General features: G+C 45.3%; 1 protein-coding gene across 3 annotated transcripts; it reads left to right on the top strand.

Moving 5' to 3' along the window:
- On the top strand, positions 1 to 27,489 carry MARC1 (mitochondrial amidoxime reducing component 1). Of its 3 annotated transcripts, none has more exons than XM_003265077.2 (7): positions 1 to 341; positions 4,590 to 4,763; positions 9,736 to 9,898; positions 10,971 to 11,111; positions 18,171 to 18,232; positions 18,322 to 18,393; positions 26,382 to 27,489. In XM_003265077.2, the coding sequence occupies exons 1-7, from the start codon at positions 67 to 69 to the stop codon at positions 26,506 to 26,508; spliced, it is 1,014 nt and encodes a 337-aa protein (XP_003265125.1). In that variant the 5' UTR covers positions 1 to 66; the 3' UTR covers positions 26,509 to 27,489. The 3 variants fall into 3 exon arrangements, with proteins under 3 accessions (XP_003265125.1, XP_030668703.1, XP_030668702.1); XM_030812843.1 differs by lacking the exon at positions 26,382 to 27,489 and adding an exon at positions 18,473 to 18,558; XM_030812842.1 differs by lacking the exon at positions 18,322 to 18,393 and having other exon boundaries at positions 26,382 to 27,484.
- The last annotated feature ends 276 nt before the right edge of the window (positions 27,490 to 27,765 follow it).

Here is a 27,765-nt window from a genome sequence, read left to right as displayed (position 1 = left end):
CCCCAGCGGCCCGGGGCGACCAGCGCGATCCGGCCTTGCCGCCGCCACCTCGCGGAGAAGCCAGCCATGGGCGCCGCCGGCTCCTCCGCGCTGGCCCGCTTTGTCCTCCTCGCGCACCCCCGGCCCGGGTGGCTCGGGGTCGCCGCGCTGGGGCTGACCGCCGTGGCGCTGGGGGCTGTCGCCTGGCGCTGCGCATGGCCCACGCGGCGCCGGCGGCTGCTGCAGCAGGTGGGCACCGTGGCGCAGCTCTGGATCTACCCTGTGAAATCCTGCAAGGGGGTGCCGGTGAGCGAGGCGGAGTGCACGGCCATGGGGCTGCGCAGCGGCAACCTGCGGGACAGGTACGGCCAAGCGCGGGCGCGGGGCAGCGCTGATCCGGCTCGGGGCAAGGGGGTGAGAAGGGAGGAGCGCAGGAGGTCTGCAGAGTCTGCTTACAGGTCCCTCCTCCTATTACAAAGAAACTGGGAGTTGGGTGAGACAAGGCCAAAGAGGAAAAGGAACCCTCACCCCCCAGCATCAGACCCCGGGGCTCTGGGACTCTGAGCGCGTGGACCCGTTTTCCCGGGATGGGCGGATTTCCACCTCTCACTGGCTCTTTGGCGTCATGTGCTCCTGCTGAGGGGTGGTATCGCTCCCAGGTGTCTGCCAGTGAGCAAACTTCTTAATCTCCATTTAGTGGAGGCGGCTAGCTTAAAGAGATTGGTTCCCAGGTGCTTTATTTTGAGTGATTTTCTTGAGATCTTGGGGAAAGCTGGAACTGTAGAGTCCAGCCCTCCAAGAGCGCAACAAGGCGGAGCTCATAATAGTAATGACAGCAGTTCAACGAATACTCGGGCGCAGTGGCTCACGCCTGTAATCCCAGCACTTTGGGAGGCCGAGGCGGCTGCATCACCTGAGGTCAGGAGTTCGAGACCAGCCTGACCAACATGGTGAAACTGCGTCTCTACTAAAAACAAACAAACAAAAACAAAAATTAGCCGGACGTGGTGGCGGGCACCTGTAATCCCAGCTACTCAGGAGGCTGAGGCAGGAGAGTCGCTTGAACCCGGGAGGTGGAAGTTGCAGTGAGCCGAGATTGCGCCACTGCACTCCAGCCTGGGCAACAGAGCGAGACTCCGTCTCAAAAAAAAAAAAAAAAAAAAAAAAAAAAGGTAAGGGGGCATTGCAGATGCTATTTTCCCCAATTCTCTCAAGCACTCTTGTGGATAAAGAAGCTGAGTTCAGAGCCACACAGCAGCAGAACCAGGACTCTTATTTTCTTCAGCACACTGGGGCTTTGTAAAGAGTGATTTTGTTAATGTCCTGTCTGAGTTCTGAGAGCTACGTGGATTCCTGGGGTTCAGCGAAGGCTGCAAAACCCAGGAGCTGGCAGCTTTGTCCTCTTTAGGGTCTGGCTTCAGGCCAGCCTCGGGTCTTATTGTGAGGCTGCACTTGAAACTCCTTTCCAGAGCAGCCCTCGCAGTTCAGCAAGCATCACAGGACTAATGGGAGCTGTAACCTTTCTCCTACCAGCTCCCCAGACAGAGGGCGATTCATGACATAGTTGAAAGGTGAGTGATGCATGCATCTTTGCTTCAGGAAGGAAGCCAAGAATCCTAAATATTCCATGTTTTGGGCCAGGCGCGGTGGCTCACGCCTGTAATCCCAGCACTTTGGGAGGCCGAGGTGGGTGGATCATAAGGTCAGGAGATTGAGACCATCCTGGCTAACACGGTGAAACCCCTTCTCTACTAAAAAATACAAAAAATTAGCCGGGCTTGGTGGCGGGCGCCTGTAGTCCCAGCTACTCAGAGAGGCTGAGGCAGGAGAATGGCGTGAACCCGGGAGGTGGAGCTTGCAGAGCTCCACTGTGGCGGAGATCGTGCCACTGTACTCCAGCCTGAGCGACAGAGTGAGACTCAGTCTCAAAAAAAAAAAAAAAAAAAAAAAAAATCCATGTTTTGTGTAGTAGGCTCTGAAAAGTGGTAGAGTTTACTGAATTAGTTTTTGTAGGCCCCAGAGGCAAAGGGCAGTGGAATTTTACTACTTAGATTCAAAAAGCAGTTTTTGAGCTCGTATTACAATAGATGACAAGAAGAGCCGGGCTTTGTACCAGACACTATGATAAATTCTTTATTTTCGTTCATCACACACTCCCAGAAAGTGTGATCAAAAGAAGCCAACACTGGCTTACAGTCCTAGGTGACAACCGACTAAACAGAGGTTGTGACACGTGCCAGGGTGCCAGCATAGAGGATGCAGTGCTGGAAGCTGGCTGGGGCTGTCAGGGACAACTTCAGAGAGGAAGTAACAGCTTGAGCTGAAAACTGGAAAATGATTCAGAACTTGCTGGGCAAGTAAATTGGGAGAAGAACTTTCTAGAGAGGGAATAAGCTGGGCAAAGACACTCGGCTTGTGAGGATGGGGTATGCTGGGGGAAAGGCTGGCATAGTCAATGCCAAGGGGGTCCAATCTTTTGGCTTCCCTGGGCCACATCGGAAGAAGAATTGTCTTGGGCCACACATAAAATACACTAACACTAACAATAGCTGATGAGCAAAAACAAAAAAAATCTCGTAATGTTTTAAGAAAGTTTATGAATTTGTGTTGGGCCGCATTCAAAGCTGTCCTGGGCCACACGTGGCCCATGGGCCACGGGTTGGACAAGCTTACTCTAAGGTATTTCCCAAAAGGAACTGGGACATAAATAGGATGAATGTTCTTTGCAGCATTGAGTGTTGAATGTTCATTATGATGTTATTTACGTGGTCAAAAGGTGGAAACAACTAAGGTCCATTGATGGATGAGTGGATAAGCAAAATGTGGTATATACACACAATGGAGTATTATTCAGCCATGAAAAGGAATGAAGTTCTGATACGTGCTACAACATGGATGGCCCTGGAAAACATAATGCTAATTGAAATAAGCTAGACACAAAAGGACAAATATTGCATAATTCCAATTATATGAAATGTCTAGTAGATAAATTTATAGAGACAAAGTGGATTAGATGTTACCGGGGGCTGGGGGAAGGGGAAAACGAGGAGTTATTGCTTAATTGGTACAGAGTTTCTGTTTGGGGTGATGAAAAGGTTTTGCAAATAGTGGTGATGGTTGCACAACACTGCGAATGTACTTCACTGCCACTGAATTGCACACTTCAAAATGGTTAAAATTACATTAAAAAAATTCCATTCTCTGTTGATGGACACTCGGGCTGTTACTACTTTTTCAGCATTTTGATTAAAGCTGCAATAAACATTGATACACAAATATCTGTTTGAGTTCCTGTTTTCAGTTCTTTGGGGTCTATACATAGGAGTATGCTAGGTATTTTATGTTTTCTATATATTTTACTGCAATTAAAAAATAAATATATAAAAGACTGGCCTGTGTGAAGACCTCAGGAGGTAAGAATGGCTGGAGCAGCAGCTGGATCATGAAGGGCTGTGCATGCCCTTGTTTAGGAGTTGGTCTTATCCTGAAAGCAGGAACCATGGAGGGATTTTGAATGAGGGGGTCATAAAGTTAGATTTGCATTTTAGAAAGATGTAAACTGCCATTACCAGGAAGAATATTAGAGAGAATATTCACCTGCTGGTCTCAAGGATTTGGGGCAGGGCAGGCCTCTGTCTGTGCAGAAACAAAGTCTGATAAAAGGGCAGTTACAGAAAGGGCTTATACTAAGCATATTTTTCTAGAGTAGCTGAACAACTCAACCATGATAACCTGCTGGAAGTGATGCAAGAAATATCTCGAACGACCTAAAGTACCGGCCATATTTTTTTCGTATGTCTGCAAATCTCAAAAGCACATGCTCACTTCTATAACTGTAATCGTTTGATCAGTGTGTACTGTAAGGATTGAAATGCCAATATGTTTTGCTTCTTTGGTAGCTGAGAGATAACCTACAAAAACGTGTTGTTCTTGTTCTGGAAATGGCTCTTTCTATTACCTTTATTTCTCCATTTATCTTTTTCTCTAGGAAGTACCTGTAGGCCAGGAATACTGGGCCAGAAAAAAAAATACTGTCTAGTTTAGCAAATTGCAGAATGGACAGCACTGAATATTGGAACATAAAAATTTTAAAAAGATGGGGGCTGGAACTGGTAGATATAAGTGGCACTGTGTGTTGCTCAGCTAAACGCCATGCCCTGTGAACAATATAAGCAACAGTCTTGCTATTTCCACTGATGAGAGCCTATTGCCTACCAGATGCCAGGCCCTGTGCTTCCTCCTGCCCTTAAAGTCTTCCCGTAAAATAGATTCTTGTCATCTGCTTGGGGCATGTTTAATGAAAGTGATCAGGCTTTCTAGAGATTGAGATGAAAATATAATTAACATCTTTGATTTCTGTGCCATCAAAGAGCTCAAACTGTTCTCCAGATATATGTTGGATGCTTGAGTGTTTATTAAACACTTTGAAATTAAGTGACAGACTCAGTCCTGTGTGCTGATGTTTAGGACAGACACACACACTCAAACTCACACACGCCAGGCTTATGGGGAAGAAATCAAAGATGACAACAATGTCTAATTGAAGCTCCTCCAGGGTCTGGCTTCCTGTCATAATGGTTCACACATATCCTGTGTTTTGAAAACGGCAGGTTTTGGCTTGTGATCAATCAGAAGGGAAACATGGTTACTGCTCGCCAGGAACCTCGCCTGGTCCTGATTTCCCTGACCTGTGATGGGGACACCCTGACTCTCAGTGCAGCCTACACAAAGGACCTACTACTGCCCATCAAAACGCCCACCTCAAATGCAGTGCACAAGTGCAGGTAAGGAAAGGGCAGGTCGTAGCCCTTGTGTGAATGAATAGTCATGCAATTTTGAGAAAGCATAAACTCTAGAGGGAATCCTGAGAAACATATCAATAATGAACCGTTGATTGCATGTGTACCATATATAGAACCAAGTCCTCAACATTATGAAGATCTAAAAGAAGGAGAAAGGAGGAAGCAGCTTCAGAAACTTGTGGAGATGACAGACATGAAAGTGCTATGTAGAAACCCATGAGAACAAAAGCATATTGACATGTCAGCAAGAGAAAAATAACAGCACCCAAAGATCAAGCACAAAAATGGGGTGTGAGTGGTGGGGGCGAGTGTCCTAGCAGAGGTGAGACTTGATCTATGTATTCTCATAGAACTTTTTCTACTTGGCTTAGAAAAACTGGGCACCTTCCAAACCTGAGTTAGGAAAGGAGTTGCAAATGGCTATGTGACCCGTAAGATTTAGTTCTAATGAAAGGAAGTTCCAAAATAGAAAAGAACAGCTCTAGCTAGAAGAGTGATCCAGCCAGCGGCTGCTCAGGGGTCCGTGTCAGAATGAGGCTGGGGATGTAACCCAGGAGGATGTTCTGTACACAAGCCCTTCCCTCAACATCAGAAGGGCTGCAACGAAGCAATTCTTCTAGGAAAACTAGTTTTGCCTCCAAGAAGTCATGTCTAGAGTTCATTTCTTATCTCATTATGGGAAAATTAAAGTTGGTCCAGTTATATTATTGTTATAGTTTCTGCATTTGGAATAAAGATGCAGTGTGAATGTTACATGTAGTTTATAGCCTATCATAAAAAAATAGCATCACCTCAAAAAATGTAGTGATCTGAACAACGTCTAAAGACCCAGAAAAGTTCACAAAATGCAATACTGATGTAATTTCTACATTTTAGGGTTTTAAAAATGATAATATGCTTTTTGGAATTTGGTGGTTTTTCAGATTAGAAAAATGGTACATATTCATTGTTGAACATTTGGGAAATACCAAAAAAAAAAAAAGAAACAAACTATCTGTGATAACTGTAATTAATATTGTAGCATATTTTCTTTCAGTCTCTATGCCTACTACTTAAAAACCAAATTGAAATAATACAAAAAATCCTTTACTATTGTTTATATACTTAAATTCATATGTTGAGTATTTTTTCATATTGTTAAAAAATCTTTAAGGACACAATTTTTCATGTTGGCATAATATTTCATTTTGTGGGTGTCCTCTAATGCGTTTTAATATGCCCCATGATTAAACATTTTGATTGTCTTAATTTTTTTCCAGGTATTAAGAAGAATGTGATGAATATCTTGGCATAAATCTTTGTATATATCATTTGTTGTTTTCTTAGGGAAAATATTCTAGCAGTGGTTTTGTTTGAAATAAGAATATGGATCCTGTAGGCTTTTGATGCATCTTGCTAAATTGTTTGCAGAATGGTTTTACCGATTCCATTTTAACCATTATGTTAAAAAACATTTTGCCATTTTTGTGGGCAAAAATGATAATTTCTTGTTAATTTAATTTGTATTTTTCCCTGAGTGAGGTAAGCTTTTAAATATTTATATTGCAATTTGTATTTCATGTTTGTCCATGTCCTGATTTGTGTTTATTTGCCATGGTTAGATATTTACCCATATTTTCTTATAGTTAATTTTTTTGTTTAATTTTTAATTCATTTGAAATTGTGTTGAAATTTTTTCACAGTCCCATATGGGCATTTGGTCCATGCCCAAAAGACTAAACAAGGGCATGCTTGGAAATTGCAAAATAAAAAGGCTTAGACATGCTACAGTAGTATACAGACTCTTTGAGCAAAGATTCCAAGGATCTTCTGGACTCAGGTTTCTTTTGACAGCCCAACTTATTCTCTTATGAGGGAGTTGTAACCTCGGCCCACAGTTTCCTAAAGATTTCTGATGAGTTCTTGGGGCGCTGGGGTCGTGATCACAGGCAGTACGCCTGTTTTCATGGTCGAAGATGTTACTTGATTTTCTCACATGCCTTGCCTGCTACTAATAAGATACACAGAATTAAGGACTTTTGCTATGGATTATTCAGACAAACAGCCTCAAACCTCAAACCATCTCAAGCCATGCCTACATTATCTTTGTCAAAGGGTCAAAGGTTATAGGAGCATTTGGAATTTTATTTTAATTCTTCACTTGCACTCTTTGGGACAGTGTGCAGGTGGGGTGCTGGGGCCAAGATACAGCAGAGGCCAATCCGAACTCAGGAGAAATGTGGGAGGAGCAGGAAGAAGTCAGAACAAATTCTACTCCTTGAAAGGCCTCAAGTTCTGGGTGATTATGAACCTGAACCCCAGGATCTAGAAATAGATATTGCAATGGAAATCAGTGTCAGATTAACAGGGCAGATGTTTAAATGGCCCAAGATAGATGCAAATGCTTTGACTTTGTAAAAATAATTATTGCCAATTGAAGCCCCAAGGAGTCAAAGCAGACTTCCTGTCTACATCCTCCGCTGTGTGTGCCCTCCCACCCTCCTATGAAAGCAACTAAGGGAAGCCCTGGGCTGCCGAATGGCAAGTTGAGACTGAGAGGGTGCCTTGGTGGGCTGTAAGGGTTTGACTCTGGAGAAAGAAGGGTGATTTTTTTTTTTTTTCTCATAGGCACCAACAAAGAGGCATCTAACAAGGAGATGAGCTTCAAGGCTGTCTCCATACCTAGATATTTGGTAATGCTGCCATTTCACAAGATGCTTCTGAAATTAGCATTTCAGACATTAAACTGCACACACACACACAGACGCTAAGCCCCCCACATATATTCGGTTCTAGAACTGGTGGATTTGATTTTCGGGAAAAGTAAAAAATTATTTGGAGCTAAACCCTGTGAATAAGAAAACGACAGGACCATTTTATTTTGGTTAAAAAATGAGGTTAGGCTTAAAAGTAGTAATAAGTAGATACGATTAATATTAGGTTAGAATGATTACTTTCCAAGGTGACTGTTCTGAAAGGTAATATCCATTTGGGTGTATAAATTTGGGTATGTTTATTTTATTCATTTTATTTATTTTTCATCTTGATCCAGAAAAGAGTAAGGCAGGCACTCCTGGTCTTTGTAAATGGTCTCATTACTTCATAGGCCTTGGGTGCCTATTTCAGCCCTCTGATTCTCAGGAGTTAATTTAGAATGGGGGGCGGGTGACAGTGTGCAAAAAGGTATCAAGTCATATACTACAGCAGTGCACTTTTCTACATGAGTGTTACACTTCAATAAAAAGTTTTTTAAATTTGTGAAAACTTTGAATACACTAATCTCACTGCTTAATGTAACCCAGACACTGTTAGTAATGATTTCTCATTTTAGATATAAAGCAATAAAATAAAATTATATAAAAATATAGGAATCTATACTCAATATATTTTATAATATAAAAATCCATTTATACATTATTATTAGAGAATGGATGCTTTTGTTTGATTAAGTGTTTGATTTATGGAGTAACTATACAAAGATAGCTTGAAATAACTTGGTCGGGGGACCCTAGGTCATCACTACCTACTGAGCATATCCCAGTCCTAAGAATTGTTTGGGGACTTCTTATGGATTGTTCCTAATCATCACGACAAAGTTCTGCTTCTACCCCCATTTTATTGATGAAGAAACTGAGTCTCAGAATAAGAAACTATGACCGAGGCCATGGAGCTAGTCATTTGTGGGAATGGAATGCTCACCCAAGTAGATTTACCTGATCCACTAAGCTTTCTCAAACTTCTAGCATTTGCATAACACCACGACGATAGTAGGCCAAACCATACACCGCCTGTACTCTTGTTTACTTAATATTTCTCTTTAAATTGATTCAGCTTAAAAACTAATCTTAAACACATTTATTTAAAAAAGAAACTTTATGTAGCTACCCATATAATTTGCCAGGTATATGGCTTTGTATGGCTGCCTATATAATTTATATATATGGGTTTATATATAAATTTATGTGGCTACCTATAAACCTTATATGGCTACCTGTATACAAACTTTGTATGGCTACCTATATAATTTGCCAGAAAGTAACAAACACTCAATATGCTAAAACATTACTAAATTCTAGCTAGAAGCTGTTGCCTACAGAGGTCTCTGGACCTAAGGTGTGTTCTTTCTTTGTTAAAAGAGGTGATTATCAAGTGTTGCTAAAAGGTGAAGATTTATTACCACTAAACTGGAATTTCTCTCTGTGCAATTCACCGTTATTTAATGCTATACCCAGGTGCCATCTACAATTTTCTTGAATGCCAGCAGTGGTAATGGTCCTGCACTTTGTGAAACACTGGCCTACACCATAGCATTTATTTTCCTCTCTATAGCTGTGAAATTCATATAATGCTGAACAGCCCTGCATACGACTATGTGCTGGGGAGTGGAACTTCAAATCCTGCAAAGTTATAACTTGCAATCAAATCCAGTAGATTATTATTGTTATTATTAAATAAATATAATATTGTTAATGTTTGTTATATATTAAGTTATTATCTGTAATGTTTTAGACTTTATAGAACATTTTCATATTGTTGCTGTTACTATACTGGCAAAGTATAGCCAGGCCTGTGAATAAAGATTTCTGGTCGCTATTCAGCTGGGTGAACTAGATTTTGCAGTAATTCTAAGTTTACTTTATACTGATACATTAGTTTTCTTCTGGAGAACTCAGTACATTTTCAAATATATTATTTCATTTCATCCTCCCTGCATTCCTTCCAGGTAGGGAGACACAGTTGTACAAAACTTGATTTTTAAAATGGGGAAAGCAAAGCTTAAAGGGGTGCTGCTTTCATTTTCATTTGGCCTTACGCAGGTTTGGAGTCAGGGCCAGGACTAAAATTACATCTTCTGGTAATTAAGAAATGACAGTAACGTTACAGCTAGGAGCAGCTTTTCTGATATAACTGGCACATATTAGGGTGCATGGATTTTCAAAGCCATGTCTGCCCTTTGCTCCTGCCACCCCTGCAGAGTGCACGGCCTGGAGATCGAGGGCAAGGACTGTGGCGAGGCTGCCGCCCAATGGATAACTAGCTTCCTGAAGTCACAGCCCTACCGCCTGGTGCACTTCGAGCCTCACATGCTACCAAGACGTCCTCACGAAATAGCAGATTTGTTCCGACCCAAGGACCAGGTGAGAGTTTCTGCTGCCTCCATGGGTAGAAAGCAGTCACCCCCAGACCAGGGGGCTCAGGTGGCATCTCTGATGACCTCGGCTCTGTTGTTTTCGGGGCAGCCCTCTGGTAGCTCAGATCACAAGCAGTAGGCAGAAATAAAGCCCTTCCCTTGGAAGCATTGTTTGTTTCTTCGTTTGGGGGACTCTTGAATTTTTGCCCTTGAGCATCTACCTTCCTATTTGTGTAAGCATTGTGATGCCGGTAGGGTTTCAAAACTGTCCTGCACCAGTGTCTTTTTTTCATTCTGTTCTGTAATTGTACATGGAGTCCAGAATTTTTACGGTTTGCAGTTAGTTGTATGTCAGATTCCAGTTGTGCAACTTGGCATGGGTATGGAGATACACAGACTCAAATGATCAGCCTTGATGGCATAAAGCTCCAAGGATTCATCATAAAAGCAGGGTTGGTAGTACCATATACTGCTTTTACCATGGCCATAAAAAAAAATAAATTATGCTGTAGTCCTTACTACTAAGGAGGCTGAGGTGGGAGGATTGCTTGAGTCCAGGGAGTTGAGGCTGCAGTGATCTCTGATGGCGCCATTGCACTACAGCCCAGGCAACAAGGAGACTCTGTCTCAAAATATATAAATAAAGAAACAAGCAAGTGCATAAATTATGGTCAACATAAATATTAATTTATAAGTTGCATAAAATAAGTATTCATGGAATTAGTGAACATTTAAATCAAACATAATGAGGTCATCGAACTCAATCACCTTATTAAACATTTGAGAAACGGGAGGCTTAGAAAGGTTCAGTGATATCCCCGAGGGCACACGCCTTGTGGCAGCTTAGGATTGATTCTGAGTCCTTGTTCCCTTCATTCCACCATGCAGTTTCTGCTATCAGCAAGGCTATTTAAAACTTCTGAGTCACTGTGACTTCTATTAAAAGAACAAGAGAACTACTTTGAAAGATTGTGTGTGGGGTGGGGTGGAGCATGGCGGCTATCTCTAGGAGCTGGGCACACCTAATCACTGGAAAGTTGGTGTGCCACGTGTTACAACAATGTCTATTTCCTTATCAGATTGCTTACTCAGACACCAGCCCATTCTTGATCCTTTCTGAGGCGTCGCTGGCGGATCTCAACTCCAGGCTAGAGAAGAAAGTTAAAGCAACCAACTTCAGGCCCAATATTGTAATTTCAGGATGCGATGTCTATGCAGAGGTAACGCTGTGCCCCTTTAGATCTTTCCTTGGATTTGACTTCTTTTTTAAAGTATGAGAGTCTTTGACATTGGATTAGATTATTCTGAAGGGTGCATTATTTATCAACTCTGTAATACATAACAATTTGATTTTTAGATTTATTCAGCACCTAATAAGTGCAGACTTCTGTGTGGAGGATGCAAATATTGATGGGTCAGAGACTGTTATCAAGGAGGCAGTTCAGGATCTGAGGCTTCTAAGGAGAATTCTGAGTTGACAGGTTCGTTGTTGAGTCACATTTTCTTGCACAGACTACATGATCTGTGTGGGCCATGGAACAAAGAAAGTGTGTGCTCCTGTCTTGTTAAAGGATGGTCTTCCTGTTTAGTAGACGGCTCTCTTGGAGAAGACAGGCATTTACTGCAAGGCTGCTGGGTGAGGGTTGGGAGAGGTTGTTGCCCCTAAGCTTGATGGCACTACCCTGAAACGCTTGCAGTGCCACCTTCCATCTGCCCTCAGATGTCTGCATGGTGACTTGGCTTGAACAGCCCTGAGGCTTGGTTTCTGGGATTCCACAGGATTCTGGCAGCAAATTTACCTTTGTAATAAATAGCCTTTGGCTGTTTAACCTGATTCTCTCCCTGGGCTTCCACGAAGGCAGAGGTTGGTGGCCTAGAGGCTTGGTGAATGGCCACCAGCTGTGGATACTCAATAGAAACCTTGACCCCCAGCTAGGAATTCAGGAGCTCTGGTTGTGCCTCATGTTTATGTTGAGAAGGGAGAGGTAAAGGGGACAATATAGTGGTTCTTACGTCTGCCCATTTCCTCCATAACAGGGAAAAATGGAGTCAAAGCAATTGAGTTTTAACCTTTTATACTCAGAGGAACCAATTCTGTTCTTCACTTTTGCTGTACGGAGGCAAAATGTGCTGAAAGAGACATAATCTAAGAATTTGACTGCCACATTCAAACCAGAGGATGTGAGGGCTGGTTTCAGCTTTTGCGCTGGCTTCTGCATGACTTTGAGCAGCCCCGCTAAGTCCCATTTACCTTGCCTGAACAATGAGATGATCATATTTCTGCCTAGGGTTACCTTAAGGGTCTGTTGAAGGGTCAATTTGGATAATGTAATTTATGAGACATAGAAAAGCAATATCAGTCGATAGAGGATAATAAAAGTACGCCCAAATCCACCGCTAATGCTTCATATAAAATACTCATTGCTCCAAACTTCCAAGGGTAGCGTTTCTTCTAAAGATGGCGGATAACTTCCTAGTGTGAGGCTGGTGGACTGTGTGCATGTCCCCCATGGTCCTGGGTTGGGCATCTCTCAGTGCTTCTTTGTGACGAGGAAGTTCTGCCTGTCCTGCTCCTGTGCACCATGGGCCAGCCTGACTTAGACAACAGGAAAATAATCAGTGTTTGGTTGCCTTTGACCATCTCCTTGATATTCATCTCCCACCAGCTACGGCTAAGAGAGCCATTTCTCCTGAGAACATTCCTTCTCAGGAAAAGAGAAATGAATGGGGAGGGTTTTGAATGAATACTTGTGTTGTGCTTAAGTATGTTGTCTCTTCTATGCCTCATAGCAGCCCAGCGGGATAAAGCTGTCATTCCTATCTTACAGGAGAGAAGAGAGAGGCTTGGGGAGGTGAGGTGGCCTGCCCTAGGCTATACCACAGCAAGGAGGGGCTGGGTTTTGAACCCCAATTGTACAAGGCCAGAGGAACCCTGAGAATTCTAGGGCATATGTGTGGGGCTGGGACAGCTGGATTCTAATCCACCTGCGTCAGCAAGTGACCGTACAAGCCTGGACAGGTCACCAAACCCGCCGAGGCATCTGCTTCTTGCAGTTGTAAAACACGGGCAATTTCAATGACTCCCTTGCCTGATGGGAGCTGTGAGAATCAAGGTCGATGACAATTTGTGGAAAAGTTCTAGGACATTAAGTACCGCAGAGAGGTAAGGAAGAGTTTCATTCCTGGGAGTTTGGCTCAGACACCAGCTTTTTCCCTATGATCGACTTTAAGCTTTCTTTCCCCCTGGTGTGATCTGTGCACCGAGGGTCATGCTGAAGGCATTTCCACTCCAAAATTCTGTGACAGTAAGATTCAGATGACAGGAGAAGAGGAGATGGCCCAGAGTAGAACTCCAGATCTCGGAGATTTCTTTCAGTTGAATCTTACTCTAAAAACCCCTGTCTCTCTATCTCTGAGTGTTTCCTAATTGAGAACATTCTGTATGTGAAGCTGGGCGGTAACACAGTGGTGGCTGAGCCGGCCTTGTTTTTAGTAATTCACCCATCATTGAGTGGGTTGCTGCCACTGTGTGGCATGCACTGTGAATAGACACATGAGAACAAGGGTTGAAGAAATGCACTTGCTTCTCCTAAGGAGCTCAGTGTGGTCAGATAGTGAACAAGCAGTCACAGCCCAGTGAGATACGGCCAGGAGGGTGGTGAGCAGCCAGACGTGGGGACGTGACTAACACCTGCATTATGGGGTGAGCTGAAGCGTGGGGCACCCAGGGCTCCGGTCTCAGACCCTTTCTCATTTGTCTGCACTCACTTTTCTGATCTTTTCTTTCTTTCTTTCTTTCTTTCTTTCTTTCTTTCTTTCTTTCTTTCTTTCTTTCTTTCTTTCTTTCTTTCTTTCTTTCTATCATCTGTTTTTAAGACCTTCTCTGCCCTGAGGACCCCTAACTATATCCTTCTGCCCGAGCTTTCCCCTGCTTCTCCATATCTCCACGTGGATGTCTAATCCAACATCGGAATGTCTGAAATTGAGGGTCAGGTTTCCACCCCAAAGCCTGCTGTGCTGTCTCGCCCATCTCAGCACACAACAGCTCTGACTTCCGCTGGCTCAGGCCCCAAACTGTGAACCACCCTTTCTTCTTCTCTTTCTCTCACATCCTAAGTTCGTACAGTTGACAGATCTTGGTGGCTGGGCCTTCCCCCCTACTCCCGTCTCTACCCGGATGCAGTCACCACTGGTGCTGCAACAGCCTGGCTTCACTGGCCTCCCTGCCCTGCCCTTGACCCAGTCCTGCCACCATCCATGGGCTGTTCTCAGCACATCCGTCAAGGTTACCCTGTTGATGTAAGTAACATCATGTGATTCGTCTGCTCAAAGCTCTCTCATGGTTCTCCACCTTTCTTCAAGTAAAAGATGGGATCCTTATGGATTGCCTTGAAGGCCCAACATGACCTGCACCCCACCAGCTCCCAGCCCCTTCTCCTCTCACTCCCCTCTGCTGTCTCACTGTGCCCCAGCCATACTGGCCTTTTTTCTGTGCCCTGGCTGGGTCCTCAGCCTGGCATACCTTCCCTCACAGGCCTCATGGCTCACTCCAGTGCCTCTTTCAGTCCCCTGCTGTGCGTTTCACTGACCCCGCTCACCCAGCCCCCCACAGCGCACACCCCACCTAACAAGCCATGTGTACTCAGGTATCAGTGTATTGTCTGTTTCCCCTATGCAAGCTCCTTGAGGACAGGGGCTGCTGTATCTCCAGTCCCTAGGAGAGCCCCTGGCACATAGAAGGTGTGCATTAATTATCTGTTAAATGAATGACTGGGTAAGTATTGTCCAGGAGAACGGGGGGCACTGAGGGAGGGGTGCATACACAGGGCTATGAAGGTAGGAGAGAATGGCCATCTTGCAGTGCTGGGGCTCAGGAGAGGAGGGGAGCTGAGAGCACAGGTACTTGGTGTCAGGTTTTGAGGAGTCTGGGAAGAATTTTTGGCCAGGGAGTGACTGAATCCGATTTGCATGATACACATTTGCCTCTGCCAGGAGCCTGGAGAAGGATTAGAGCAGGCAGGGCCAGGGTGCAGCTGGGAGAGCAGGCCGAGGACCTGCATGGAAGTTTCCAGAAAGCAGACCCACTCCTCATCTCGGAACCTACCTTCTCAGCAACTGTGGTTTTTCTCTGCCTCCCTTCATCATCGGCACTCCCCACACTCATTTCTTACACCTCACTCTCCCTGAAGCCACAGTAGAGACAACCACCCCACCTGCCACAGTCAGTGACTGTTTCTCAGTCGCCACCACCCCGCTCTGAGGACACATGGGCACTACTTACTGAAACGTTTCTCCTTTAGCTGTACTGCCCTTGCTTCTCTGCTGTTTGTCCTCATTCCTTACTTCCAAGAGTTCTGGCCTTGACCCTTTTCTCTCCCCTCCTTGGTGATCACACTGTCTCCTGCAGCATTGCCCTCTATCACCTGACATAGGTCCCTCAAATGTCCACCCAGGACTCCCTCTGGAGTGCTGCGCCACAGTTCCAACTCTTTGTTGGTTGACAGAGAAACTCAGACTTATGTGCTCCCACCCCAGCCCCTACACCCTCACCCCACCTCACTAAACTCATTCTTTCTTTCTTTTTTGAAACAGAGTCTTGTTCTGTCACCCAGGCCAGAGTGCAGTGGCATGATCTCAGCTCACTGTAACCTCCGCCTCCCGGGTTCAAGCGATTCTCCTGCCTCAGCCTCTTGAGTAGCTGGGATTACAGGCAAACGCCACCATGCCCGGCTGATTTTTGTATTTTTAGTATAGACAGGGTTTTCCCATGTTGGCCAGGCTGGTCTCGAACTCCTAACCTCAGGTGATCCACCCGCCTTGGCCTCCCAAAGTGCTGGGATTACAGGCATGAGCCACTGCGCCTGGCCCCCAAACTCCTTCTGTTGACTTCACAGTTTCTATCCAGGGCAGCATGTTTTTTCCTTTCACCCAGGCTCAGAGCATGACAGTCGGCCCTGGCTCCTCCCTCTGCTGTGTTCCTCCCAGCCCCAGCCATGTCAGCTCCCCTTTCTATTCTTAGCCACCAGCCAGATCGGACGTTTGCTACTTCAAGTTTGGACCACTGAGTGCTCCCTCCTGAATGTTGCCACAGCCAAGCCTCCCAGAGCTGATCAGCGTGTTCTCTCCCGCTCTAAAAGTTTGTAACAGATCATCAGTGTTGCTGCCTTGCTCAGAAGCCTTTAGTGGCTCTCCATGTCGCAAAGGTCCAAACTTCCCACTCAATCATTACATTCCTCTGTAACCTTGCCACAGTCTGCTTTTCCAGCCTTTATTACCAACTGTATTAGTTCATTTTCATACTGCTATGAAGAAATACCCGAGACTGGGTAATTTATAAAGAAAAAGAGGCTTAATGGACTCACAGTTCCACATGGCTGGGGAGGCCTCACAATCATGGCAGAAGGTGAAGGAGAAGCAAAGGCACGTCTTACATGGTGGCAGACAAGAGAGTGCTTGCAGGGGAACTGCCCTCATGAGATCTCATGAGATTTATTCACTATCACAAAAAAAGCATGGGAAAGACCTGCCCCCGTGATTCAATTACCTCCAACTGGGTCCCTCCCATGACACATGGGGATTATGGGAGCTACAATTCCAGATGAGATTTGGGTGGAGACACAGCCAAACCATATCACCAGTGAAAGCTGCAAACTGCAAACTGGTGTCTCCTGGTCACTGAGAATCTTACTCCCTTCCCTACTTAAAACTCTTGACATTCTCTAAAAGCCTGGATTAAAAGCCCCCTCCCCTGGGAAGCCTGCTCTGATTGCTGGACCTCAAAGCGCTCCCTCCCTTCTCTGAAGCTATGGTGTGCTCTGAGCCTCTCCCATACCAGGCTTGTCCTGTTTGAACTGGTCACCTCCCTCCAGGTGCTGTAGGAAGACTTTCCTGGGCTCATCAGTGCTTCTGACTCAATCCCCAATAGTTTTTATTGGACATAGAAGGGGCTCTGGAAGTATTTCTTTAATTAATAATAACTTAATTTCCTATGTGGAACCCTTATTTCTCTCCTTTTATACCCGTTTTATGTGTTTTTTTGTGACCATAGTGCCCCCTTGTGGAGAAATGTTCACAGGACAGGCTGTGGCTGTGCTAATCCGCTGTGCCCAGTTTTCTGGACTGTTGAAAATATGTGCTTGAGATCCATTTTATGATTTACGACAGAACAAAACCCCTGTGTCATATATATCAAGAATAACACACACTATTGGAGTTAAAATTCTGAGCTCATGATCAATCAAGGACAAGGCAGTTTGCTTTTTAACTTCAGGTCTTTGCCTTCCGCCCTCGTGTGGTGGGCAATTCTCTCCAAGGGTAAGAAGGTCGGGACTATAATCAAATGTCCTTTGCCTCCTTGGTGCCCTTCCTTCTTATCGCTGTCCCCTCTGCCTGGAGTCCCCTTACCCTTCTTTTGTGCCTCTCAAACTCTCTGCCCTTTTAGACTCAGCACCCATCTTACCTATTCCTTATAAAACTTCCTCTAACCAGACCAGCCTGGAGAGCTGTGCCTCTGAATCCCCAGAGTAAGTATTGCCAGCACAGTTAAACCAACACATGACGTGCTGCCTTGGAGTGCTTTTGTAAATATTTCTGGCATTTAAAAATAAAATATTGATCTTTAGAATTCCATGTATGTATGGCCTATCTCGGCTGCTGGATTGGAGGGCCTTGGTCCACTAATGTGGTTTGTCGTGGAAAGTAGGCTCCACTGACCCAGCCCACAGCTCCCCTGGCTGCAGTGCTTCGTAAATGCTCCAGCCAAAATCAAAGAGGAATGAGGCTGCTGGTCCTGCTCCTGATGTGTCCGTATCTGACCAAGGGAGACATGCACATACTCAGTGACTTAAGGCTCTTGATCCATATGACTTCAGGCAGGCATGGAGGGATCTGATATAATCTGAAGTAATGAGCAATGCCCCCATCTGTCCCCCTCCCCACTTTCACCCACCCCATTCACTTTGTGCACCCCACCTCCCACCACCAGTCAAGTGGGATCATCAGAGAGCCTCCCTGAGCGAGGTGAGTTTCCATGACATTTTTACAAGTGAGAGGAGAGAGAAATCTCATCTCAGAGGAATGAACTGGCATATCAAAGCCAGAGAGAGGGAACGCCAAGGTGTGTGGGTTTCGCTTGGCAGAGCAGGGCTGGGGGAGAGCAGAAGGCTGCCATCGCTGATGTGGGTAACATCGTTAGGTGCGAGGGCTCCTGGGAAGTCTCTGCACACGTGTCAGGGGCAGGGCCCAGAGGTGCTCATGGGAATTTGTGCTTTGTCCCCTAGGATTCTTGGGATGAGCTTCTTATTGGTGACGTGGAACTGAAAAGGGTGATGGCTTGTTCCAGGTAAGGTGCTTTTCTGTCCCTGTGGGGTGAGGGTGGGGATAAGGTCACTCTGCTCTGTCCCCCTTATGATGCTCTGTGTGTGTGTCCAGATGCATTTTAACCACAGTGGACCCAGACACCGGTGTCATGAGCAGGAAGGAGCCGCTGGAAACACTGAAGAGGTAGGACTGGGCAGACGGGGCTCATCCTCGGGTTTAGGTGCTGGGAACAGAAGCAATATTTGTTGCTTAATGTTCATAGGAGGAAGCAGTGAAAACACCACCCACATAGTCTTGAAACTCAAGAGGGTCCCATTAACGAGATAATTTGGGAAACATTCCCTGGTGTTTCGGACACCAACATGTCTGCTTAAACAAAGACTTTTATTTTTCATTTAGCAATCATAATTCAAATAAATCAATGTTTAAAAATTGCTTATGTATTTTGACAAATTTTATTACGGGCTGAGTATTAGATGATACCAAAAAATGTACTAGGTGTCCTAATGGCATTGTGGTTATATAAGAAATGTCAGTATATTTTAGAGAAGCTGATTGAAGTATGTGTGTAGGAGTGAAGTGATGTGACATCTGGAACTTGCTATATATTATTTTAGCAAAAAGAAAAAAAGGATAGATGAGTACATTTTAAAAATGTGTCACAATCTTCATAAATAGAATCTGGGTGATAATTATGTGGGGGTTTATTGCACTATTCTACTTTTATGTTTACTTTAAAATTTCTTAAGGAAAAATTTTAAGTAAAAGACACAGTACCGAGAATCATTTTAAATTGTATATAAAGATAGTCAAGATGCCGTGTTGATTTTACAAAGTTGATTATAAAATAGCACTATTTACTTTTTCATTTTTATTTGATTTTACTTTTTAAAAAGCATATAAATGTATGAGTAGATAAAAGGCTGAAAGGATATAAAACAAAATGGAGATACTCTTTTGGTACAGCCATAGAATTATGGAAAAGGGTTATTCTTATATGCAGTCTCTAAACTTTCTATAATTACTCTGCATTACTTTTGTGAAAACAACAACAATAACAGTTTAGTATCCAAGCACTTCAGTGCTATTATCTGCCAAATTTGGGACCCAGGAAATTGCTGAAACTCTGGAAATGAACTAAGGGTGCTTCTCTTCGTTGGTCCTTTTGACAGTGAATGCTGAGTCACAGGCCAGGTGTCAGGTCTCATCTCTGTAGCCCCTGAGACCCTTCCTTGGCTTTGCGTAAGACCCTTCCTTGGCTTTGGTCCTGACTTGGCACCCCCAGGTATAACTTGTAGAAGGGAGGGCCCTGGGAATCTTGAGGAAGGAATGCAGTTGAGATGTGACTATCTTGTATCAAAACCATCATGAACGAGCGCATGACAGAGAGGTTGCACTAGGCTTTGTGTGCTGGACTCATTCCCTGTAACGTGAGGCTGTCTGCCTCCCCTTCCTTCCACCTCTCACAAACCTCATGGCCTTTTTGGGGGCCAACGATTCAGTCTTTGATCAGCACCAATCCCTCCCTGACAATTCTACTGTCCCAGATCTGGCCCCCTCTCTGGGCAAGCTGAAGCCCTGGGCTGGAGGGCTGTCATCCCTGCTGTCACCTCACCCCTGAGCATGAGGCTGTGGCCTGACCTCTCTGGCCAGCACCTGTCATCCTATAGGAGATAAGTCCCAGGGTGTGGGCCAGGCTGCAGCAAGGTTAGCAGGTGGCCATGAGGGCCTAGGCCACCTGGCAGAGAGACAGTGGTCAGCAGGGAAGTCAAACAGAGTGGGTGGAGGGAATTACGGAGAAGGGAGTTTGTGGGACTCAAGGAATCCTAGGTGGATAGCAAGCGGCTCATCTCTACCTGGCTCCAACAGCGTTGGGTGTGATTTGCAGCAACATTCAAAGAGGGGGCTACAGACCTGCCTAAGGGAATCCCAATATTTTGAGGGATGTTTCTCAATACTCAAAACATTAACAGCTTTTCCGTAAAAAGCTAATATTGTGGAGCATTTAAGTTTGGTACATTTCATTCCATGTAACTTTCACCTCAAAAAAAAAAAAAAGCAAATAATGGTTTTTACTCTAGGTAATATTCAAGCTGAACTGTTCAGAGTTGAAATGTACTAGTGTCTGCAACTTACTTGGAAATGCAAAAAGACAATACAGTGGATTGATGGATAGATACATGTGTGATAAAGAAAACATAGTCAAGGCCAGGCACGCTGGCTCATGCCTATAATCCCAGCACTTTGGGAGGCTGAGGCTGGTGGATGACTTGAGGTCAGGAGTTCGAGACCAGCCTGGCCAACATAGTGAAACCCTGTCTTTACTAAAAATACAAAACTTAGGTGGGCATGGTGGTGGTCACTTGTATTTGCAGCTACTCAGGAGGCTGAGGTAGGAGAATCGTTTGAACCCGAGAGGTGGAGGTTGTAGTGAGCTGAGATTGTGCCTCTGCATTCCAGTTTGGATGACAGAGTGAGACTCTGTCTCAAAAAAAAAAAAAAAAAAAGAAAAAAAAATATATACAGTCAAGTGTTAACCTCAGAATTCAAGCAGTGGGTAAATGGGTGTTTGCTGTAAAATTATTTCACCATTTGCCTGTTTGAGAATTTTCATAGTAAAATTTTGGGGGAAATGTCACTATGTGTGACAGAACATTGATGAGAGGGGCAGGGTTATAGCTGTTCTTTGAAATGCACTCACCCACCATCAGAACAAACCAGAACTCAATCTTCCTGTTTTCCATGGCCACAGAGGAGCTAATAGGGGTAGAAAGCAGGGTGGGCCAGCGGGAAGATCCCAGGCTGGGAGTCAGGAGACCTGGATCTGCAGCACACCAACTGCTGTGCTCCTACCCCCAGCCCCACTCAGGCCCGAGTGTTCTTCCCTATAAAATAAGGGAGGCAGGACAGAAGTAGATGATTCTGTGTAAATCAGCCAAGTGGTTTGGGGAATTGGCTGTCATCCTTTTTTGTCCATCTTGTTCTCTCTCTTCCCCCAGTGTGTTGCTCGGTGTGGGGCGTCCTTCCCTCTGGATTTAGAAGGTTTATGCTCTTGCAGAAACGGCCTCCGCAAAGCACTTCACGAGTTTGGGCTCGTTCTCTGCATCTTCAGTGCCCCTCTTCCTCCACTGGGAGCCTGTGTTTATAGAAGGAGGATAATTGACCCTAAACACAGAGTGAGGGTGGGAAGGCGGGGGGCACAAGGAGCCAGCACACCCCCCTGATCTTCTGCAGGCTTTGTGAAGCCCAACAATCCAGCCCTAATTGCTTCTAATACCCCAGGAGACAGTGCGGCCAGCCTAGGTGTCTTCTCCTATCTCTTGCTGAGATTTAAATTGCCATGGATGTGTAATTTATGTTCTTCCCAAGACAGGTGGTCATAAATCGGGAAGAGAAAGTCCTGGCCGCATCCCATAAATCATGGGAAGGGAAGCAAACAGTGGTGTCCACAGCCTCTCTGCTGTTGGGCAGGTTGCTCAGAGCCTCACCGCTTTCTGCCTCTGGGCACTCATGGTGCCCATGGCTGGGGTTGCTTCTGGAATGCAAGCGCTCAGCTGGGAGACCTCTCTGCCTGCCCAGCCCTGCCTCCTGATGTTAGTCACCCACAGGGAGAACCCGGGGTGGCACGGCAGTGCAAGAAAAAGAAATACAGAGGCATAGGGGAGCCTTTGTCTGTAAAATACTCACAGCGGGCGGCACAGTGGAGGCCTGTCTGCTAACAGGAAAATATGAAAATGGAATTTTTCTTTTCTTTCTTAAGGGAAAGTGATGTACACACTGATCCCCATGGTTGAAGGAATGGCTGGAGTCTGCCATTGTTGCTTCCATGACATCTTGCCCCGAATGGAAAGAATATAGCACAGTTACTGCATGGGTACTCAAAAAAAACGTTTTGCTGGATGCACGAATACTGTGACAGTGATGACGTTTGCCAGCAGCCACTTGTGTCAGGCTGTGCTCTGCTGAGCTAAACACAGAAGATATAGCAGTGGTAGCTCCATGGGAGGAGACAGACTCTCCACCCTAGTCTGGCTGTCACCTCCTAATTGTGTGACATTGGCAAGTTGCTTAGGCTCTTCAACTCACAGTTTGTTTATTGGTATATAAACTGGACTTGTAATACCTCTTCTGGTAGACTGGAATAAGGCAAGATATAGGATTTTTATAGATGATAAAATACTGTACACAGTGACCATGTAAGCTGCAGTCATTGAGAGTCCCCATTTATAAACTTGACACCTTCTGAGAGGAGGAGAAGCCTGAGCGCACTTCTTCCTATACGCAGAGGCTGCTTTAAATGAAACCTAACATGAACTTGTCCAGTGGCCAGCCTCTGGAGGTTCATTGTGGCACCTCTCCCGGGAACATTCACGATGCCATCTAATTCTTTTCTTTTATTTATTTATTTATTGAGACAGAGTCTCACTCCGTCATCCAGGCTGGAGCACAGTGGAGCAATCTCAGCTCTCTGCAACCTCCGCCTCCTGGGTTCAAGCAATTCTCATGCCTCGGTCTCCCAAGTAGCTGGGATTACAGGCATGCACCACTATGCCTGGCTAATTTTTGTATTTTTAGTAGAGACAGGGTTTCACCATGTTGACCAGGCTGGTCTCAAAGTCCTGACCTCAGGTGACGTGTCTGCCTTGGCTTCCCAAAATATTGTGATTAACAATGCTGTTTAATTCTTAACCTGGCCATAGAGATAGGCAGTCATGAGGCCTCAGGAATGGCTTCTGCCCCTGGTGACTTATGGTCCCATGAACGCCAGTGGTAGGATCAGGCAGTGACCAGATACTCTGCCTGGAGTCATGGCCTGGACGTTGACCAGTGAATGCGTAAACCAGGCAGTGTAAACAAGGAGCAGCCCTCTGTGGTGCATGGCACTTTAAAGGTAACAAACTGTTTCCATTTACATTGCACCTTGTAAATAGTAGAGACCTCGGTTTTAAGCTAAATAAAGTGTCTTGGGCTTCCTGCTCATTAGAATAGTTATGTTTCGTATTCATTTAAGGAGAAAGTGCACTAAGGAAGATTTTAAATGAGTTTTAATTTATTAATACCAGCAGGAATACACATATGAAAAGTCGTATATTTAAAAGATCGTAGAAGACCCATGTATGAAAGAATACTATTTCAGAGTGTTGAACTTGGTGTGCACACGAATTCATAGACTGCTTGCAATACCTCATAGTGCCACAAGGGGCCGCTAGTGACCTCGTTGAGTCTTCCCGCATCCTGGAGGCGGGCTTCAGCGGCAGCGCAGGAGGAGGTGGTGCAGGAGGCGGTGAGAGCCCGCAGCAAAACCAGGCAGCTGTAGGAAAGCCCTGGCAGGCCGGCCCGCCGAGAACCCCTTTTCCACTCCCATAGCTCTTCCCGCTTCTACTCCTAGACAGCGGAGTGGACCGCCACTTGTGAGTCGGTGACCACACCTGCACTTTCACAAAGCAACTCCCTCACCCCGACCTGTGCAGTTTAGGGAGGCTGTGCCGGGAGGGGCAGCCGCTCTTTACGGTCCTCTGCTCCTCACTACCTGGTGGGGGAGTGAGTGTGTATGTGCTTGGCTGGCAGGAAGGGATAGGTGAAAAATGTAAGTGGCTAGAAATTGGTGTAGATGACTAAATTGGGAGACCCCTCGGTTCTTCTCAGGCCTGCGGGTGTACTCAGGAAGATGTCGATGACCAGGGTTACATCCTGGGTGGGAAGAGTCCACTAGACTCTGAAGTCAGCCAGGCCTGGGCTCTGGCCCCAGCTGGATCCTTTAGATCTGTGATCTCAGGCAAGTCTGTTACTCCCCTGAGACTTAACTGTAAAATGAAGAAAAGACAAATTCCCACATAGGCAGGTTGTAAGGATTAAAAGAGAGAACATGTGTAAAGTTCCTTATAAACTATCCATGTGTGATGCGCAGAACTCCAACTCTCAATTTCTCCCCAAGATAACGAGAGTCTGGACTCTTAGACTACAGAGCTTGGCAGCAACAGAAACACACCCATACAAGCAGCTGATGTGTCCCCTGTTCCTGAAGAGGTCACCTCTGACAGATAGATCTCAGAATGTCATGAGTGTTGCATGCTGAAAGAGGAGAGCCAGGCTAGGAGAGATGCCTGGTTTGTCAGGTCCAAGGGCATTGCAGAAACCCGATTACAGAGAGAGGAAATACTCTTGGCAAGGCAGGGAAGCCTGCATCAGCAGCTCATTATTTTCATTCATTCATTCATTTGTTCATTCATTGTTCAACCAACATTATTTTTGAGTGGTACAGTGTATGTGTGAGGCACTGTTCCAGGCCATGAGAATGCAACAGAGAACAAAGTGGACACAGTGCTGCCTACAGGATGGTTACAGTCTGGGGAAGGAGCTGCGGGTCTCCAGAAGGTGGTTCTAGATTTGACCCTCTGTTTTCTCCTTAACCATTTCTGATTTGAAGAACAACATTACAACCAAGTTATTGCAGTCACTTTTTCACTTTTTTTTAAAGCAAGGCAGAATAAAATGAATGATTTATCTAAAAATGTTTTAAATATAAAAATGATGTAAAATTAGGGTTAGATTAAATAAAAAACTGAAGGTTAACTTCTTCCCAGTGGGGAAGGTGGGGGAATCTTGCCATGTGAGTCCCACACATCTGCTCATGTGCCCTCTCCCTGTGGCTTCTTTAATTTTCTGCTGGACAAAAATATTCATATTTATACTACCTCTGACAGATGGTTATGCTCGTGAGCATACTAATCCAGCTAGCAAACAATGGTGGGTCACAGGTGACGTAGGAGGCTGGGCATTGGGCATGAGCAGTACAAGGGCATTAATCACAGTTCCTGTTCTCCAGGGACTCTGCCTTGTAGAACAGACAAACTTGTGCCCTGACATTACAGGACAAGACATGTGAGTGTTAGAGGGGCAAAGAGAATTGAGGGGGGGGAATTACTTATAGCTGGGGGAACCTGGGCTTCCTCCCTGGGAGATGTGGTGTTTGAGTTGGGCCTTGAGGCAGGTACAATTCTAAAGCATGGGGACCTGGAGGAGGGGCATCCCACAGGAATCACAGAGGACTCACCGAGTCAGTATAATGCAAAGCAAGGTGAAATCCAACAGAGAGCTGCAGAGGCATAGGCAAGGAGCAGATGGCAACAGGTCTGAAAAAGCAGGCTGGGGCCAGGTAGAGCCCTACACACCAGGCTGAATAGTTGGAATGTTATTCTTTAGGCACTGGGGAGCCATGGAATGTTTGTGAGCTTAGGAATGATAAGACCAGAATACAATTAAAACAGTGATATAGTGCAGTGTCAACAATGAATTGAAAACAGGTAGAGAATGAGGAAGAGAGGTTGGTTAAGAAGTTATTATGATAGTCTGAGCATGCTGGAAGCAAGATCGTGACAGCTGGAATGAGGAAAAGCAAGCCAAGTCAAATGATGTTGTACAGGAGGAACCTTGGAACTGGGCAGCTGTGGACAGGCTGTGGGAAGAGAGGACAGTGGTGCAAAAGGATGGGCTCCCAGCCCAAGTGATGGCTAGGACGGTGGTTCAGGTGACAGACATGGAGGAGATAGGAAGAAAGATGCCTAGGGCAAAGGAAGATGATAAAGTATGTCTAGACACATTGAGTATCTAATTTTTTTTTTTTTGAGGCAGAGTCTTGCTCTGTCGCCCAGGCTGGAGCGCAGTGGCTCAATCTCGGCTCACTGCAAGCTCCGCCTCCTGAGTTGACGCCATTCTCCTGCCTCAGCCTCCCGAGTAGCTGGGACTACAGGCACCCGCCACCACACCCGGCTAATTTTTTGTATTTTTAGTAGAGACAGGGTTTCACCATGTTAGCCAGATGGTCTCGATCTCCTGACCTTGTGATCTGCCCGCCTCGGCCTCCCAAAGTGCTGGGATTACAGGTGTGAGCCACCATGCCCGGCCGAGTATCTAACGTCTTAATGCCGAAAGGGGGAACATGAACGTAGAGAAAAGACGTGGGGATGTGGCCATTGCTTATGCTTCTGTCATTGTTTGCTGGGCAGGCTGTTCACTGCCCCACTCCAGGAGGCGCTGTTCTGTTGACCTTTGACGGGATCGTGCCCTCTCCAGCTGCGCATGTGGAGGCCCTGTGTGGGATGGAAGCGACGTGCTGGTTGAGCTCTTGCGTCTGCTTGGCTGTGACTCATCATGATCTTTTCCTATTGCAGTTATCGCCAGTGTGACCCTTCAGAACGAAAGTTATATGGAAAATCACCACTCTTTGGGCAGTATTTTGTGCTGGAAAACCCAGGGACCATCAAAGTGGGAGACCCTGTGTACCTGCTGGGCCAGTAATGGGAACTGTATGTCCTGGAATATTAGACGCCTTTTAAAAATGTTCTCAAAAATGACAACACTTGAATCATGGTGTTTCAGAACTGAGACCTCAACATTTTCTTTAAATTTGTGATTTTCACATTTTTCCTCTTTTGGACTTCTCGTGTCTCAATGCTTCAATGTCCCAGTGCAAAAAGCAAAGAAATATAGTCTCAATAACTTAGTAGGACTTCAGTAAGTCACTTAAGTGACAAGACAGGATTCTGAAAACTCCCTGTTTAACTGATTGTGGAATAGTTCTTTCTCCTGCTTCTCCGTTTATCTACCAAGAGCGCAGACTTGCATCCTGTCACTACCACTTGTTAGGGAAAGAGAAGAAGAGAAAGAGGAAGAGTGGGTGGGCTGGAAGAATGTCCTAGAATGTGTTATTGCCCCTGTTCATGAGGTACGCAATGAAAATTAAATATGCTCCCCAAATATGGCTGGAATGCCACTTCCCTTTTCTTCTCAAGCCTCCGGCTAGCTTTTGAAATGGCATGAAGACTGAGGTGACCTTCAGGAAGCACTCCAGATATTAATTTTCCATAGATCTGGATCTGGCCCTGCTGCTTCTCAACAGCATTGAATTTCCTAAAGGTGCCCAGGAGGGTGGTTGTGTAGTCATGGAGGTCCCCTGGATCCTTGCCATTCCCCTCAGCTAATGACTGAGTGCTGTTTCTCCAGTTCCGGGTGAAAAAGTTCTGAAGTCTGTGGAGGAGAAGAAAAGTGATTCAGTGATTTCAGATAGACTACTGAAAACCTTTAAAGGGGGAAAAGGAAAGCATATGTCAGTTGTTTAAAACCCAATATCTATTTTTTAACTGATTGTATAACTCTAAGATCTGATGAAGTGTATTTTTTATTGCCATTTTGTCCCTTGATTATATTGGGAAGTTGACTAAACTTGAAAAATGTTTTTAAAACTGTGAATAAATAGAAGCTACTTTGACTAGTTTCAGATCTTACTAACTTCTTGGCACAAAGTTAGACTGTGAAAGATGACTGAGGCTGGGCACAGGGGCTCATGCCTGTAATTCCAGCACTTTGGAAGGCCAAGGTGGGAGAATGGCTTGAGCCCAGGAATTTGAGACCAGCCCAGACAATATAATGGGATCCTGTCTCTACGAAATTTTTTTTAAATGCACTGGGTGTGGTGGTGCGTGCCTGCAGTCCTGGCTATGGCTACTTGGGAGGATGAGGCAGAAGGATTGGTTGAGCCCAGGAGCGGGAGATTGA

The sequence above is a fragment of the Nomascus leucogenys genome, chromosome 5 (assembly GCF_006542625.1).
Source record: "Nomascus leucogenys isolate Asia chromosome 5, Asia_NLE_v1, whole genome shotgun sequence".
NCBI classification, from domain to species: Eukaryota; Metazoa; Chordata; class Mammalia; order Primates; family Hylobatidae; genus Nomascus; species Nomascus leucogenys.
This window is presented reverse-complemented; position numbering and strand designations above follow the sequence as displayed.